This window comes from Chiloscyllium punctatum, chromosome 19 (assembly GCF_047496795.1).
Source record: "Chiloscyllium punctatum isolate Juve2018m chromosome 19, sChiPun1.3, whole genome shotgun sequence".
NCBI classification, from domain to species: domain Eukaryota; kingdom Metazoa; phylum Chordata; class Chondrichthyes; order Orectolobiformes; family Hemiscylliidae; genus Chiloscyllium; species Chiloscyllium punctatum.
In genome coordinates, this window is record NC_092757.1 from 70,784,440 (window position 1) to 70,803,935 (window position 19,496).

General features: G+C 42.2%; 1 protein-coding gene across 5 annotated transcripts in view; it reads left to right on the forward strand.

The window, feature by feature from the left end:
• Nucleotides 1–19,496, forward strand: part of pitpnm3 (PITPNM family member 3) — a 668,094-nt gene that overhangs the window by 515,524 nt on the left and 133,074 nt on the right. For all 5 annotated transcript variants that reach the window (XM_072589641.1, XM_072589638.1, XM_072589639.1 and 2 more), the window contains one exon: nucleotides 10,567–10,756. In XM_072589641.1, coding sequence (XP_072445742.1) covers nucleotides 10,567–10,756 — 190 coding nt within the window. The remainder of the gene's footprint in view (nucleotides 1–10,566; nucleotides 10,757–19,496) is intronic.

Below are 19,496 nucleotides of genomic sequence, written 5' to 3' on the forward strand. Positions count from 1 at the left end.
TGTGTATCATACCCACTGAGACAGAGAGCAGCTGTTTGAACACTCAGTTCATTTGTCAGAATGACAGTGCTGTGCCTTTCTCAGGAACTACTGGATCAGCCAAGAAAGCAGATTTGTGACTAGGTCACATGAGCAAAGTATTACAGTCCTTCTTGATGCAGCAGTGACTACCGTTGATGTAATTTACTGTCTCTTTAAAAATAGAATATAAGTCACTAAGCGAAATGGCTGCCTTTATCTCTGACTCTATTTAGCCTGGCATGTTTAATAGGCTGTCTTTAGTTTACCCTTGGACTGCTTCACACAGTAAATCAAGCAGAACATTGCAATCACTTCCCACAAATGTTCCTTACAATAGGAAAAAAAAGGAATTGCTCACAGGTCAAATGGAAATATAAAAAGGGAATTGCTGAAGGGGTTGGTATCATTGACACTTGTCCAGGATTGTGTCAAATCATGTAGGGTTTAAACGCAGGGTTTATTGTAGAGTGAGTGGTAGAATTGTGATGTCCTTCCTGTGTCCATTGGAATTTCAATGGTTCGGAGTGGCCTAACCATACACTTTACACTGAAGGTGAATTAGTCCTGTTACCTCAGGTCTTCGTTTTCCCATGTCAACATAACTCCAGAATGGAATTCTTCAAGTCAATCAACTCTTAAAGTGAGCTCACAAGTGGGCAGACTTCCTTCTTTTGAAAGCTTGTAGAAAATGAATAGAAACATAAAATTCTATTATAATTCTAGTTACGCTTTATTTGTTCTAAATGTGTTCATATTTTACTGTGCATCTGCAATCAGTGGACAGCAAATCATATTGCCAAATTTACCCCATTTCTCACCAGCTTCTCCAACTAATCCCCCTAGTCTGTTGTGTTGTGTTTGTCAAAGATGTCCTGAGGCAATGCCGTTATGTCCCTTCTCATATCTTCCCTGACTCTGCTATGGATTTTTACACAGCCAGTCATGCCATTTCCTTCAGTACTTTATCTCGAGAGGTGGAGGAGCCAGTGTTGGACTGGGGTGGGCAATATTAAAAATCACACAACGCCAGGTTATAGTCCAACAGGTTTATTTGGAAGCACTAGCTTTCAGAGTGCTGCTCCTTCATCAGAGGGTTGTACTTGATGAAGGAGCAGTGCTCCGAAAGCTAATGCTTCCAAATAAACCTGTTGGACTATAACCTGGTGTTGTGACATTTTTAACTTTATATCTAGAGCTCCACTCTTTTTGATTCCTACATATCCTGACACAGTCAGTTTGCCTCTTTCTGCAGCTTCTTCTCTCCCATTTGTATGGCCACTTCAAACTATTCAAGACTTTATTCATGGTCTCATATACTTCCACTTTGCTGCAATTTGGCAATATTATCGATCAATGCATGAGTGGGTTTCATTGTACTTCTTTGCATCTGGCAGTGATTCCATGTCTGTTGTTGTGATGTCTGGAGGAGAGCAGGAAATGCTGCTACATCAGCAGCTGCACAAAAGCTGGAATAACCCACTTGGGGGTTGGGGGGGTGGTGTGGTGCGGGGAACATCCATGTGAATGCACAGGATGTAAAGATTAAATGTTGTTACACATCTGCACTACTGTTCTTTTTCTGAGTGTTATAATGAGATCCATTATTATTGCAGGGGAATTACTTTCTCTTCTGCCTCCTTGAGCATTTAGAATATAAGAAGGATTGTCTCATTTCCCATGCACACTTTCTAGGAACACGGGAGGACTCTTGTGAGGCAGTGATAATATTGCTTCCTCTGGGCCAAACAGCCTGGGCTCAAATTCCCTTTGCCCTGGAGATGTGGAATAACATTTCGGTTGAAATGGTGAGTTTTGAGAACACATTAAAATCAATAAGGAGATGTTAGAATTTTTGGGGGACATAAAAGTGCATAAATCCCTAGGGCTTGATGAGATGTGTCCTAGGTTGCTATGGAAGGCATGGGAAGAAATTGCAGGGAACCTGGTGGAGATATTTAATATTTCACTGGCCTCAAAGTGATGGATGACTGGAGGATGGCAAATGTGATTCTTTTGTTCAAGAAGGACAGTAGGGATAAGCCCAATAATTATAGACCAGTTAGTGGTAGGGAAAATGTCTGATGGAGAGTATTAATTAACACTTTTAAAGGTAGGGATTGTTCAGGGAGAGTCAGCACGGACCTGTTAGAGGGAGATCCCTCTAAATACATTGATGAGGGTAATGCAGTTGATGTGGTTTACATGGACTTCAATAAGGCCTCTGACAAGTTCCCACATGTCAGAATGCTAGTGCAGAAAGCAAGGGATCCAAGGCATGTTGGCAAGCTGGACCCAAAATGGGCTTGCAAACAGGAGACAAGACGTGATGGTGGGTGGGTTATTTTTGCTATTGAAGCCTGAGGCCAGAGCTGTACTACAAGAATTGATGCTGGGACCCTTACTGTTAATATTGAAGATATAATTAGTAAGTTTGTAGATGACACAGAAATTGGAACCAGAAAGGGCAGAACCCCCTTCGGTTCTCACTTTCCACCTTACCAATCTTCAGGTACAACTGATCATTCTCCACCATTTCCACCACCTACAGTCAGACCCCACCACCAGATTCCCCTCCCCACCCCTTTCGGAATTCCACAGAGACCATTCCCTTGACGACTGCGTCATTTGGTCCATGCCCCCCACCTTCTACTCCCTGCACCTTCCCTTGCCACCGCAAGAGGTGTAAAACTTGCACCCACACTTCCCGTCTCACCTGTACTCAAGGTCCTAAAGGATCCTTCCACATCTGGCAGAGATTTTCCTGCACCTCCAAACACCTCATCTACTGTGTCCATTGCTCTCAATGTAGTCTCCTCTACACTGGGGAGATAGGGCGCCAACTTGTGGAACATTTCAGAGAATATCTCTGGAACAAACGCACTAAACAACCCCACCACCCTGTGGCTGATCACTTCAACTCCCCCTCCTGCTCAACCAAGGACATGCAAGTCCTGGCCCTCCTTTACCGCCAAATCAGAGTCACTTGATGACTGGAGGAAGAATACCTCATCTTCCAGCTTGGGACCCACCAACCACATGGGATCAATGTCGATTTTACTAGTTTCCTCATCTCCCCTCCCTCCAACCTTCCAAATCAGCACCTCTTGAACTGTCCTACCTGTCCATCTTCCTTCCCACTGTTCACTCCTCCCTCCTCTCTGACCTATCAACTTCAACCCCATCTTCATCTACCTATTGTATTCCCAGCTACTGTGTCCCCCCCAGTCCCATCCCCCTCCCATTTATCTCTCAGCCCCCTTGGGCCACCTCCACATTTCCGATGAAGAGCTTATTCTGGAAAAGTTGACTCTCCTGCTCCTCAGATGCTGCCTGACTGACTGTGCTTCTCCAGTGCTGCACTTTGTGACTCTGATCTCCAGCATGATCAGTCCTCACTTTCTCCTGGATCCCTGAAGGTGTTAGCACATGCAGACAGGGTGATGAAGAAGGCATATGAGATGCTCATATTCGTTAACCAGGGCATTGAACATAGGAGCAATGAAGTTGTGTTACAGTTTTTAAAAAAATAATTGGTTAGGCCACAGATGGAATACTGTGTACAGTTCTGGACCCCCCACTATTGGAAAGATGTGATTGCACAAGAGGGTGCAGAGGAGATCCGCCAGGATGTTGCCTGGGATGAAAAGTTTTAGTTGTGAGGAGAGATTGGATCGGCTGGGTTTGTTTTCTCTGGAGCAGAGGAGGCTGAGGGGCCACTTGGCTGAGGTTTACAAAATGATGAGAGGCATAGATAGAGTAGATCAGGAGAATCTTTACTGCATGGCAGATGTATCTAAGAGCAGAGGGCACAGGTTTAAGGTGAGGCGTAAATGGTTTGGAGGAAAACTGAGAATTTCTTTCCACCACCCAGAGGATGGTAAAAATACAGAATGTGCTGCCTGCGGAGTTGGTGGAACCAGGTTTTCTTGCAATGTTTAAGAAGCATCTGGATGAATACTTTAAACACCAGGGCCTAGTAGCCTATGGGACGAGTGCAGTTTGGTATATGTCGATCAGTGTAGACATGATGGGCTGAAGGGCCTGTTTCTGTGCTGTTAGACTCTGTGAACAAGCCCAAACAAACTGATGCAAACGACATACAAGAATGCAGGTTTTTAAATGACTCTGCCTGATCAATTAAATTTAATATAAAGTCACATTAGGTTTAATAACCGTGAAAAGTGATTGTTGGACTGACCATGAGCACTTCATGTGAGAGTAACATATAAGAAACTAAGGATCATCATATTCAGAATCAGATTGGGTGCCATTTTATGTGACCTGTAAGAGCAGGAATTATCCCGGGATTGGACACTTGTTAGAATGAGGGCCACACTTCAGGTTTCCATAAAGGGTTGGAAACCCAGATTGTGAACTGGTAGGCTTTCCATGACAGCTGCTTATTTGCTATGAATGCTGATTATATTAAAACATTTGGGAATTATGTCCTACCTTCAAGATTTAGTCAGCAGTGCACACGGCTCTCCTATGTGCAACAGACAGCTTTGAGCGGTTATTTCTAATGTAAGTGATTCTCTTCGTTACTCCATGAAGCAGAAGCGCATAAGGAGCAGGAGAATGGCAGCTTGTATGAAAGCTGGGGACTAGCAAAGGTGAGACAGAGGTGAGTGAGGGAAGTGGGGTGGGTGAGGGGTAGAAGAGTGTGGAGAAGGTGTTGGGTCATGGATTAATGGAAGACTGATCAAAGGTGCAGTTGGGGATCTGGAGGAGAGAATGCACAATGGCAGAGTTGGCCAATGACAGTGGCTGCAATGCTCGCACCTGAGGGGAAGCCTGATCAGAAGGCAGCCATCCAGGGAAGGCTTTGTAGCTGACGGGCACTGGCGCAATGCAGCGACAAGAACTAATGCCCAGGAAATGTTGGCAAGATGACACCAGAGATGTGGAAGTAGTCACTGAAATGCTGGTGTTCTACAGCCTCATGGATTCGGTGGGAATGGGACCCTCACACCTGTAACCTGCAAGGTGAATGTAGTATTCATGTCTACTATAGCATTCTAGGGCTTCACAGGTCACATACCTGGTGTATCACAGGCTATTAGGCACCAGTTCAGCAAGAGCTGACCAATGCCCTCTTGCATTGTGTGAATGAAATAATCAATGACTCCGTGGATAAAGACAGTGAGATGGCAAGGGCATTGGACTTCACAGCCATCTTTTGTTTCCGTGCAGTGTAAAGGATAAATTATTGCACTTGAGCTCAATAGAAGCAGCCAGCAGTATTTGTAAATAACATGAATTTCCAATTGTTGGGTGTGAGATTGATCAGTGACCATGAGGAAGGAACCCTGCACGACTGTGATCTTTTCCCATGCTAAATATATTTTGCATAATTTAAAGCTCCCAGAGTTTTCTGAGGCCCTATTCCAGGCTCAGGGCAGGATCCATCAACGAATAACCCCTTTGGCTGCCAATTTGTCACTTACCATCATCAAACCCTGACTCCTTTCTCTGCCATGCTCAACAGAATTATCCTCTCTGCATCCGGAAGCTCTGCCTCCAGTCTCCATGAATTAGTTCCCCTACCTCCCTTTTGCAGTGCTAGCTCCCTGATAAGCGCCCATTGGTGTTTAATGGATGGAAACTGCAGACTGACTAGAAATCAACAGCCTTGAGTGACTTAGCTGGATGACGTGAATGATGGGTGGCCAGACCAGCTCCCTGACGATGTTCCTGAGACTCCCCGATTGGGCTGCCTTGGCTCATGTTGACCCGCTCCCTGGATTGTAGTGGTAAAGATCACAGGACTGTCACCTCCACAACTGGGTCACTGACTGTGGACTGACATCTGAGGCTGCCTTTGACTTACTGTGCAGGGTCTTCCTGACTGAATCATTGGACTTTCCCTGAGGACAACTCCCCTTAGACTTTAAGATATGGCCAGTTGCTTGCAGCATATGCAGTGTGTTTGCCATATAAGCTGCCAGGATGAGATTAGCATGGCATCCCCTTGACTGGTGACTACTGACCAGCATGAGAGGCTGCCTGGCTTTGTGCCTATTCCAAACTGTAGGGCAATGCAATAAAACTGTGAGCCTTTACGCTCTGGCTACAGGGAAGGGTGAAGAAGAGCACTAATATGCAAGACACATCAGGGATGCAGTGAACATCTAGGCGGGCTCGGAGTGAATGAGCGCTAAGAGATCATGCGAGTAGCCCTGAGATGCAACCTGGTCCAATCTGGGTGCCTGTCCCTCCATGCTAACTGTCCCTTTAGCAGCCAATCAATGAGAGGTGCAAATGCACACCAAAGTGCAGCAATGATTTGGATCGCAAATGTTTCACCATGATGCAGAGAGGCTGATATGTGCCAGATACCACCGTCCATGAGTGTGGGCTGCGTGTGGTCGCTTCCCATGACATATACATTGAGACATTGGTCCCAGGTGTCCAGGATGGAGATTGGGATGAGTAAGTGGCAAGCTGGAGTTGCCAGTACCCACTCTGACTTTCACGCCAGGAATTCTCGGTATCTACTTTCTTTCCAGCAGACAAGCAAATGGAACCTGAAAATTAGTGAGGCAAGATAAGGGAGTAATGAGAGTGATAGTGAGCAGTAGCCCCCTGACCTGTCATCGCTGTCAAGCAAGAACCTTGGCTTGACATCCGGAACTGATTAGGATCATGTGACTTGTTGCTCCTGATGTCGAAAAAGACCTGACTCGACTTCTCTTGTGATTTTCCCAAATCTTTTGCCATTATGCACAAACTTGGGAATATTCCACCCTCTATGTGCAATTCATGTGTAGAGACTGATGAGGATAATGAACTACTATTGGAGGTGATCGGATGGTTAGAGTTGTTTTTCTGGGAGCAGAGGAGACTGTCAGGGTGGGATGGTGTGGGGGGGGGGGGAGGGGGGGGGGTCATGATTGAGATGTGTAAAATTAAGAGGAGCATTAGACAGGATAGACAGGAAGCAATCGTTGATGGGGATATCAATGACCAGAAGCATAGATCTAAGAAAAGGGACAGGAGATTCAGACGGGATGAGAGGAAAATGTTTTTCACCCAGAGGGTGGTGGGAATCTGCAACTCACTGCCTGCAGAAACCTTTGTAACATTTAAAAAAAATATTTAGATGAAAACTTGCCATGGCAAGGCTATTTGCCAACTACCGGAAAATGGAATTAGGATAGCAATGTGGTTGGTTTTGACTGCGCTGACTCGATGGGCCAAAGGGCCATTTATTGTGCTCTATGATCGTATGACCCTATGAAGACAGTTGTATGCATCATGTTTAACATGGGTAACTTGCAAAGTTAAAGATAATGCATGCACATTTTTTTGTTTTTCTTTATGAAAAAAGGAAGGTTTGGGATAGAAATGCAGCAGTATACTAATGTGCCTCCTCGATTGATTTGGTCATGTGATCTCCACGATAAGGCACATTCACTGCAGGAATCCATCTTTGAATCAGTCTAAAAAAGACAACGCAGAAGCCAACTTTCAAACTGAGAGCTCCTAACAAAGGTTATCAAACTTTACTAATTTCAGTGCTCTCTGTTTTGCAACAATAAGTACAAAAACATGAAAATTTTTGACCTACACCTTCCCTAGGAGGTTAAAATTAACCTCGTACAATGCGAATTTTGAGAAGATTTGTAGCTCAGGTTGAGGTTGTAAGTATGGTAGGTATGGTGTTACCTGATGATGATACCTAGCATGGTGATGAAATGTTGGAAAACAAACCTGCCATGTCAGTGAGCAAACTTACAACCTGAATCTCTCCGAATCACAGAATTATCACAGCCTAGAAGGAGACAATGCAGTCTATCATGCCTGTACTATCCATATTACCTCATGTCAATCTTCTGACTTTTCCCCAAATCTCTACATGCTGCTGCAGACCACTACCCTGCTCAGTGCCTCAATTGAACCTGCCTCCACCACATTTCCAGGGAGTGCATTCCCAACTCTAACTACACACTGAGCTAATTTTTATTTTCTTTCACATCACCCTTACTCAATTTGCACATCAATTTAAATCTGTCCCACTTATGTCACATAGGTTGTTCTTGTGCTGAAAAATTGATGTGAATTCAAAAGCAAAGTATGATTCAGAATTATACAGTTCAGAAGTGAGCCTTGGGGATCTCTGCTCTTAAAAGTAGGAAGAATAAATGTCCTTAAAATGGCAATTTATTGCCTGTACCTCTGAGGAACCATGGTACTGGTAATAAAAAAAAACGATTCTTGCAAATCAGACCTAATTTAAACTGAAACAGAATTGTTATCAATCTAATATTCATTCCTTTGGTGGCCTACTTGTCACATTCCCATAAGTGTATATGTTTAACATCAAAATACTGCCGATGTCTGTGCACAGGAAAGCAATGATACAGCAAGATGATGATCTAAAAATAGAACTGTTAGAAAACCGATCAATATTAACAGGATGTATGAGATGTTCTTGTTAGAATGAGGTGAAAATACTGCAAGTTTCACATTTTGCAATATTTCTTCAAATAGGTATTTACCGTATTTACAATTTTAAAAAAATGTTACATTACATTACACTGAATCGACACCAGAGAGAAATAAGTTTGTTTTCATTACGTGTGTGACAGTGCTGATGTAATTGCAGAACGGTACTAATTAATGGACATTGATTTTAAACTGTGCAGGACACAGTCCTTATGGTCTGAGTCATTTCTGTTTTTATTCCATGTGCTTTAGGAGTTTGCACAATCACTAAAAGCAAAAGGATGGCTTTTCTAACGGTAATTAAGCCCCGGTGACCAAAATAAAATAGCAGTTGGTGAACCAGATGTTTGGTGCTGGATGACCAACATCATTTATCACCTGGATCAGTGCACAGTCACTTCACAGATAATGCATTCTGATGACTTCGTCCTTAATATGGTCTAAAATAAGCGAACTTTGGATTTAATAAATATGAAGAGACTTGTGAAAATTAGATGCACAGTGACAGTATCAAATAGAACAGCTCAGAAATTCAGCACTGACCATCTTTAGATTCACAGGGGATGCAGGGTAAATGCTGCACTGCTATTGAGTTTGGATCTCGTTGTAATAGAGCTGATGTGGTCCCATTGGCCACTACCTTTAAAAAAAAAGGAAAAAAGATGCTACATTCTTAGAACATCTTTCTTGATCATCGTACATCTCATATCAATGAAATGTTATAATGTGGGAAACACGGCCATCGGGTTGTTTGGAGCAAATTCCCACAAACAGAAATATGACAATGACTAGATCATTTTTTATTTTCTTGTGAGGTTGATTGAGGGATAAATATTGGTGCGAAGACAGGGATGAAAGGCTCTCTTGCCATGGGAGCTTTGACATCCGTCTGGCAGACTGGGGTCCTCAGAAAAATGTCCTGTCAGAAAGACGGTACCACTGACAGTTCAGAGCTCTCTGCACTGGAGGGTCAGCCTTCATTTTTGTGCTCAGTCCCTGGAGGAATCTGGCACAAAATCAGATCCATGACAGTACTGCAAAGGTACTTGGATAAATGCTTCAAACAATATTCTCAAGGAGGTGGAAGATAATAAGTCAATCTTTGTTGAATAAAAAGGAGAGTTTGCACATGGGTTCAGTCAGGTTTTATTTGCTGACTCGCTGCATGTCATTGTGCAGTTAGTTGGGGATTTATACTAAACTCTGCACGGTGTGCTGTAACACCATTTCTATTGATTCAAAAGTCTGAACTGTCCCGCCAGATGGAGATTGATTTGATAGCACATCACTGGGAAGGTTTTTGTTTATAAACTGTAAGAGCTCTTGTATCCACTGTGTTTCCACTATGCCACCTACCTACATATTTGATATAATGCGATTGTTCAGTTCCTGTGCGACCCTGAGTTAAAAGAAAATCGCGTACCATTTAAACCAATGGGACAGGAAATCGTGTTATAGCCAATACAAGTTCATGTTCTACAAATAATGGCCTAAATTTTTCAATAGTGTTTTAGCCAATTTGCATTGAAGAAATGCGTGTTAAGCAGAACTGACTGTAACTGTGCATTCCCATTCCATTACCATCCACGTCTTTGGACCAACTGCTGCAGGAATAGCCGAATACGTTTTGCAGCAGACTGGTGTTATTCAATGATGAAGAAAGAAATCCATTGAGACTGTGCAAACAATTGGTTTGAAGATTTCAGCAGAAACCTGGTCATTTTTATTTTGTCTACAGTATTACAGCTGTATTTTTGTAACGTTTTTTTGTGTCTCTCTGACAGAAATTTGAAAATATTTCGAGGCAAGAGACAGAGAAGATAGTATCATTTATTGGCAATTGGTTTCCTGGAGGTTCTTGGACTAAAGAAAGAAAATATTTTAGGTTTTTTTGAATGAGGCATTATTTCATTTTTAGATCTTAGTAAATGCACTTCTGGAAATGTCAGCAGAGATCCCATGATTGGCACAGATAAAGAAACAGATAAAGAGTTAGTTTTTTCTAAGCAGCATGATCCCAGATCAAAAGTAAAGGACAGGCTTAATTTTCTTTAAACCATTCAGCCTTTTGACTTTCGATTTCTCTTTCCTCTGCAGCTTAAATCCATACAGCTATGATGAAGGCTGTTTGAGTAGCAGTGCGGATCATATTCCATTGGCTGCACTGCCCCTGCTCGCAATTTCTTCCCCACAATATCAGGATGCAGTCACAACAGTGATTAGTAGAGCAAATCAGATTTACAATGAGTTCCTGAAGTCTGCGGATGGGATTGGATTCAATGGACAGGTTAGTACTCGATTCAGAATGGCCCATTGTTCAAACTCCAGCATAACTGTTAAAATGTCGTGAATGGATTACACTTCGTGGCCCGTTTGTATATGGTTTCATAAACAACGATGTTAACCTTTTCTCAGGTCAAGATAATGCAGAGGACCTGCAGTTTACCAATTTTGCAGATATACGTACTAAGGGCCATAGGCAATCATCCAATGTCAGTGAGTTTGTTCCGTGATTCAGCTCCTTTGGTGCCAGTGAGTCTTGATTTCCTGAGAAAGAGGGCTTTTAATCAACCAATGCAAGAATGAACAGGTTTTAGAATTAAATGGATATGGGGATGTGGAACCTGTTCGTCCAGGAGTCAGCTGTATATTTCCCAGCTGTAATGGTATAACATTCTTGGCAGTATTCCCATGTTGGTGTACATATCACTTCACAGGGAGGGTACTGAATGTGTTGAAGGACCTATCTGGACACACACGAGAGTCACAAACAATAAAAATGCTGGGAGTCTGAAACAATCACAGAGAATGCTGGAGAAATTCAGCAATTTTAGCAGCATCTGTACACAGAGAAACAGAATAAACATTTCGATTCCAATCTTCTTCAGAACTGGAGGCAGATGATATATGGAAAGGAAGAATTTGATGAATTGTTGAAGGAGTGGTTGATTTGAGAGGTATTCATTTCATGCAGCCAGATTGGATAACTAGAAAGTATTCTTATACCTTTTAATGTACCCACGCAACCAAAAATGATAGGTAATGTTAAGAATGATGTGATGCAGTGGCTTTTCACACTAACTTTTAATATGGATTTAAATCTCCTACAGACGTTTTTTTAGTTGTAAGGATCCAACTTGGGAACAGCTTGGTGTAATTTTAACTAAGTTTGTGGTGGCTACAGGCTCACAGCTAAACGACTCAGATAGCTCAAGACAGACATAATATGTAGATGACTTCCCTGGATATAACTCTAGAAGAAAGAACGTTATGGTACTCCCTTTAATTTCAACAAATTCAGGGTGAGAGGTGAAAAGTTTAAGGGGGATACAAGCACAAAGTGCTTTCCACAGAGCGTGGTAGGTGCCTGGAATGTGTTGTCAGCAGAGGTAGTAGAGGCAGTCAAGGTAGATTCATTTAAGATGCGTCGGGACAGATGCATGAGTAGGTGGGGAGCAGAGGGATACAGATGCTTAGGAATTGAGCGATAGGTTTAGACAGTGGATTTGGATTGGCTCAGACATAGAGGGCCGAAGGGCCTGTTCCTGCGCTGTAAATTTTCTTTGTTCTTTGCTGCTTTGTACAGAATACCATAATCAGGGGAGGTAGACCTAAAGGATTAAGACAGCATCTTTGAAGAGAACTGTGATATTTATTTTCTTTGGGATGGATAGAGGGCTCTGCATTTCACTCGTGAATGATTCTGTGAATCTATGAATCAAAACTTATGGTGATTCATTCCAATGGGAGATAAGATGAATGGCTTGTCCCGAATAGATAAAATCTCGCTTTGATTTTCTGTTTCCCACTGTGTGTACAAACTAACTTAATTTATCTTCAAACGCTGAGGCAGTTGGGAACATGTATATAATCTCAGAACTTCGGACTGCTGCAATAATGCATAATTACTTCATGTAGTTAGAATTGAGATATATATGTAATATATAGATGTTCCTCTGCAAAATTCAACAGAATTTATCCAAACATCATTGTCATTCGCATCACATGATACAATACTGTTGCTTATCAAAGCATATTGATTAAGAATATATAGCTGCTGATAGTCTTCTGTCAAGTATTCTATTGGATTTTCTGTACTGGTAAAATATTAAAAACTGAAAATTGTAGCTGATAGTAATTAATGTTAATGTTACATGAATTATAGAGTAAGTATGGAGCATGAAAGCTATTTTACTGCTGACTTAGAAACCCAAGGTTTTTCTGCTGCTTCTTTATGTTTTATCAAAATGAGAAAGGAAGTAACCTATTAAAACCCAGATATTTGAGAAAAAGTTATATGGATCATCAGTAAATCTTGATAAAACAAAATTGATTCCAAAATAATACCCTATAATTTTCAGTGAGTGAAAGATAATGATAATGAATCAAGAGAAAATGCTGAAAGCAAGTAGGTACCTGAGGAGGGAGGACTTATGTTTCAATTCTTCTGACCAGCTAATGAAGAGCTGTACAGGTCTTGGAGTGTGAATGAAGTGTTATCTCTGTACTTTGCTTTCTAAGGGTGCTCTCTAACATCTTATTTCAGATTCACAGCACCTGCAGAATTTTATTTCTTGCAAACAGACCACTGATTCTCCATTGATCACCTCTTTCGGGCAAAAGATTTGTTTCCTCCAACATTTGTTGCTCAGACAACCAAAGCTTAACTCATGTGAAGGTTGATCTGTGTAATGATCCCAGCTTATGGTAATGCTGGATTCCAGAGAAAGCAGAGAGATCTGGATTGCTAGATCATGAACCGAATACTCTGCTCCTTGAGCAGCCTGGGGAGTGGCATGAAAATATAGTAAAAATCAGATTCTTGATGAAAAGAAAAGTAGTGTCTGATTTTCCCTTTGGGTTGAAATGACAAGTTCAGAATCTTGCTAATGAATGGCAACTGCCTCGATGCCATGCATTTGCATCTTGTTATTAACTAACTTCATTTCTTTGCAGTTTTTAATTCTCCTCTCCATCCCAAAGAAACTAGACCTTGCCGACAATATTCACATCCCATGAGTGACAAAAATAACCGTCTTTGCCACAGTGCTCCTTGTGTTAGACAGACCACTAACCTCTTCCACCCTTTAGCCAAGCAAGTTGACATTAGCAGTCCACCAGCCTCAGCACATTACCATGCCTGCTTTCAAGCCAAATCACTCACCATGTCAGCCTATCAAGATGTCACTTTGGACCTCTGGGACACTTGTTACTTGCAAGCTTCTGTCAGGTCCCTTTCTATGTAGGGACACATGTGCATCTTGTATATATGCAGAAAATGCATCTTATGGCCTAAGGCTTGCATACTCAGTACTCACTCACTTCATTCTTATTTGGAAGCTGTGACCTTCTGTGGCTTGCATTGCTTTATAGCACAAAGGGAGAGTCATGAAGCTTGTCATGATTCAGAGCAGTGAGCAGTCGAACATGTTTCTGTACTGCAGCATGCCATGTCAATATCACATCCACAGCATGTGTCAGCACCTAACAAGGCAAATACTCTAAGTGCTTCATGCGTGAAAGTCAAGGGGGAGCAGTCCTTAGTCTACTTAAAAGGGACTACAGTCAGTCAGAGGGTACTGCCACAGACAGCCGAGATCTCAATGGACTCCGGTCTGGGGGAGCTGGCCATGGTCAGTCCTGCAGGTCAGGTGCAACCAGTCCAGGCATGACAGGCCCAGCAGTCAGGCTGCTGTAGTAGGAGGGATGTTTCCTACAATGAGCTAAAGTGAGAGATCAATAACATGACAGCAGATGGAAAAGCAGTTAAAGGTGACACATGAACAAGGGATGCCATAAGTTGTCCAAAATGAGTAAGAAGTGCATGAATGGTTCAGGTTGTAGGTTTGTTTACTGAGCTGAAAGATTTGTTGTTGGATGTTTTGCCACCATGCTAGGTAACATCATTAGTGAGCCTCCGTGAAGCACTGGTGTTCTGTCCTGCTTTCTATTTATCTGGATTGGTTTGTTGTGGTAGGTGTTATCGTTTCCGGTTCTGTTTCTGAGAGGTTGGTAAATGGGGTCCAAATCTAAATGCTTGTTAATGGAGTTCCAGTTTAAATGCCAGGGCTCTAGGAATTCCAGTGCATGTCTTTGTTTAACAAGTCCCAGGATGGATGTATTGCCCCAGTCGAACTGGTGTCCCTCATCGTCTGTGTGTATGGATACCAGTGATAGTTGGTCATGTCTATTGGTGGCTAGTTGGTGTTCATGTATTCTGGTAGCTAGTTTCCTGCCTGTATGTCCTTGCAATTTGTTGCAGTCCTTGCAGGGTATTTTGTATATGTTTCGTAGTTTGGGACGCTGAGGCAGGTGAGAACTGTTGAGTGGACACGGTGCATGCAATAATGAGAGTTGCAGTCCATGAGCATTGGAGAGTGGTTGGTACATTGGCAGAGTAGGGATGACTGGTGATGCTGTGAGTGGAAGGGAGCAGAGAGATGATCATGGGACTTACGCAGCAGATTCACACTGAAGTTAATTAACCTTCTCCCTGCATTTCTGCATGTCATGCTGATTGAATTTGATGGCTTCCTTTACTGATCAGCAGAAAACGAACAGTCCTCCTTTCCATCACTCTATCCACCAGCACTTTCAGGAACCTGCTTGTGAATGATGGAGTGAACTTGCCTTTCTGGGACATTTCCTCAGAGGTAAAACTGGACTCCTCAGGGATTACACTGGTATCTCACAGTGTAAAGACAATTTCCTGATTTGCTGCCTCTCAGGTGCTGTAGTGATGGGGTTTTACTGTGGTGCCAGTGATGTAAACATTGTACTTTCCCAAAGTGGTGAATATTTCAACCTTTCTTGTTGCATGATGCCTCAAAATGGCACCAAAGAAGCCATTTGCAGATTGAATGAAATGCGAGGGGCGGTAGATAATGTGCTAAAAGTGACAAGAGACCTGATGGACCAGGCAACATAAATCTCACTCAGAAAAAAGCGAGAAAATGGGAAAATTCCGTCCAGCTGTTTTAATTTTGAAGTCTGATTACCATGCTGGTCAGTCACTGAGCGCATTCACAAAAGACTGTCAATTCACTGGTAATAAAATAAGTAAATTGGTTATACAAAAAGTGAGGGGAGAAAAAGCATGTGACAATTTGGAAAGACAGTATCATAAGCAGCAAAGACAAAGATTTAATCCTTTCTCTCAGCAATATCCATCACAGACACTCAACCACAGTAAAGTATCACTCCTACCTTCATTCTATCTTACTCAAGTGATCAGTCACAAAATTTCTTTCCAGTAACCTTGTGCACATTCACCAGATGTGATTTTCGCCATCTCTATCTTTCCTGATATGCACAGCCAAATACTAACTCACTGATATTTTCTTGCTGCACTTGAAGACTCAATATTTTTTTCTCGGCCTGTTTCTCATGGCCTGTAGACTGCCAAAAATAAACTGTTATTCTATTGTTATGGATCTTTCTTTTTGAAGATAGCCTGCCTTTGGCCTCTGGTCTCTTCCTTTAGTTTTACCTTAAGTTCACAACCACCAGAGAAAAACTACTGTCGATACTGGTGATCTGAAGTAAAAGCAGAAGGAAGGTCTAAATACTTAGTGGGTGAGGTTGCATTTGTTGAAAGAGACGCATTAGCCAACCTTTTAGGTTTGTGATCTTTCATCAGAACACAACGAAAAGTCATAGACGTCAAACATTGGTTGGAAGTTTCTGGCCCTTTCAAGGATGGACAAGAAGTATGGAAGATTGGCAGAATGTCAGGAAAGGTATGGAGAGGGGAGTGTGACGTCTCAGAGTGGCCACTGCTCTATTGTCAGTAGTGGGATGTTGACTGATCACTGGAAAACCCATTGAACTGCTTAAGTGGTTTGTTACTTGTTGCCATGTGGAAGAAATGCTGAGTGAAAAGTATCTGCATGCCGTAATGGTCCACATTACAGGCATGCTGTAGTCCTTGATGGCCACCGTCATGGCTGCAGCATCTCTGTGGTCAGCAGATTCCCCTCAATCCCCAATACATGAAATGGCAAATCCTGAACCTTTGTCATTGAGAATCATCTACCATTGGGGCAGCCTCGACCTGGAACTGCAATCTTAGCAATCGCCACTGTTTGTGGGGGCACTGCTGAGCTGCTGGCCTGTCAGATTAAGCCATCAGTTCTTCGGGTTAGGATACTGTCCCTTTTTGATTGGTGGCCCTGGCAATGGGTTTTTAGTTGATTGCTGTCAGCAACATGCCTGTGTGGGTTCTGCCATCCGTTTTCACCTCTCACTTTTCCATCCCATGGTTTCTCCAAAAAATCCAATTTTCTTTTAAGCTTCTCCACAGATATGGGGAGACTTGCTGCATATTGGTCGTGAGTACTTAGGACAATTTCTGCTTTTCAATTCTGTCCCTCCAGAAATATACTGAATGCTTTTGTTGTTGTCTTTCATAGCCTGATTATCATGTGTTCACATGATCGGTGTAGCTGACTTTCTGGATCCTTCTATTTCTCCACTTCACTTCAACTTTGATTTTCCAGGGAGTGCATAGCTTCCTTTGAATTCTTGCCAAATGTGTTACTTTGCAGTTTCTAGGGCATAGATTTGCAAACATTTCTATTATATAATGATTTTGCCTTAGCTACAGATGTAATAAAGCCCTACTACAGTGCAGATTTTACGTTGTGTATGTGACACTTTCATGGATTGTTAGCTTTGCACCCTTAGATTAAGCTCCAGTGAAACTGAAGTGATAATTTCTAGATTTAATTATTTGCTGAGATGTGGTTATATATCAAGTGCATGAAGCACTCTCATTGTCAATATTCATGATAGCATCCGATTTTGATTTTGTGTTTAAATATAAATAAATATCCTTGAGACTTCCAAATAAAATTAAGAAAAATAACAGACACTTGACAGAGATTAACATGATCCTAAACATTCATGAAGATTCAGGTGGCAGTTTTAACTGGTACTTATTCCTGTGTATTTGCTGGTTTGTTAACTAAATTTCATTATATGTGCAGTAATGAGAAGTCTTATGCATAGGTAACAACTGCTATATCTTGAAGCTATGCAGAGATGATACAGAAATATGTGTGTGTGTGTGTGTGTGTAGGAACTTTACTTACAGTGCTTTAAAGTATCTACTCTTGGATGTAGGTTTGCTCGCTGAGTTGAAAGTTCATTTCCAGACGTTTTGTTACCTTACTAGGTAACATCTTCAGTGGACCTCATGCAAAGCAATGCTGATAATTCCTGCTTTCTATTTATATGTTTGGGTTTCTTTGGGTTGGTGATGTCATTTCCTGTGGCGATGTTATTTCCTGTGGTGAAGTCACTTCTGGTTCCTTTTCTCAGGGGGTGATAGATGAGGTCTAAATTGATGTGTTTGTTGATAGAGTTCTGGTTGGAATGCCATGCTTAGATTAGATTCACTACAGTGCGGAAACAGGCCCTTCGGCCCAACAAGTCCACACCGATTCTCCGAAGAGTAACACACCCAGACCCATTCACCTACTCCCTACTAATGCACCTATCACTATGCACAATTTAGCATGACCAATTCACCTAAACCGCACATCTTTGGACTGTGGGAGGAAACCAGAGCACCCGGAGGAAACCCATACAGACACAGGGAGAATGTCAAACTCCATGCAGACAGTAGGCTGGAATCGAACCTGGGTCCCTGGCGCTGTGAGGCAACAGTGTTAACCACTGAGCCATTGTGCTGCCCCAACTAATTAAACACAGGAAGCATCAATACGAAAGAAAATCACATAATCAAACAGAGAATCACTGAAGACTGAAATAACAATATGTCTGACGTTAACAAAAATAGGATGAGAATCAAGCAGGTGGTGCCACTGTGAACTCCAAATTCTATTGATCTTTGTAGCATAGGAACCTGGATGATTTTTAACAGTTACAGTCAAGCCTTACGATTGGAATCAGAGGCAGTCTCTGTAGGTCTTAACCTCCTTCATTGTGGAGCCTCTGGGTGAAATAGCAGTCAAACCTACTGATATCACCAGGCACAACCACACCTTTAGGGAAAGGCATTGTCATTGCCACTCATTTGGAAGGGCAGATTATAATTGAAGATCATGGGAAGGGAGCCAGATGTAAATCAGTAAGCCTCTCAAACATTGTTCACTAACCATTAGCCAGATAAACAGGAAAACAGTTACACTTCAACAAAGTGGAAGATTCCAAGAAGAGGGGGTCCACCGGATTGTGATGAAGAGAACCCAGATTGACCCAGGTATTTCTCACTATCACCACCCATCCAGAACAGGCCAGCATTCCTTCCTGATCTCAATCCTGAACTTCAATTCACAGGAGGCCTGTCACTGAAATTGGTGGCACAACTAAATCGTGCTCTTTGGATCAGTTAGTGGTCACTCCTTATGATCAAGAATAGCGGAGAACATGTTTGGAATTGGGGAATGTAACTGTGGAGTCAACTGCTAATTGAATAGGTTCCTAAAAGAGCATCTTAGGTGGTGTAGGGGGAGGTGGATGGGAAGGTAGAAGTGTTTGGAAGCACACTTCCATGTCACAGAGCTTTACAAGGAAATAAAGGTATCCCTACGGACAAAAAATACGTTTGCATTGCAAATATGGGACACAAATTCACATAAGTGCAATATAGGTGTATTGAAATGTATAATGTTATATCACCTGATGTGGAATATAGCTATATGGAGATCAGTTATTACGAGGAGGAACCTGTTATTAAATTTGGTTCCTTTATTGTGGGTTTAAGTACATGGAATGTGATAATTCACACAGGAAGAAACCTGCTATTACATCTGGCTGTCCCGGTCTAAGCTACAAAGCTGTAGAGAATGGTAATTAAATAGACTGAAACCTGCTATTATGCTTGGCTGTCCCATTGTGTCTATAAATATGTGGGGAATGGTAGTTGCACTGGATGAAACCTATTATTTGGCTCTCCCATTGTGGAGTTTGAAGACATGGCGAGCAATAATTACTCTGGGGGCGAGAGCCAAACCTGCAGTTGCATTTGGCTCACCTGATATATGCAACGAGTAGGTAGTACA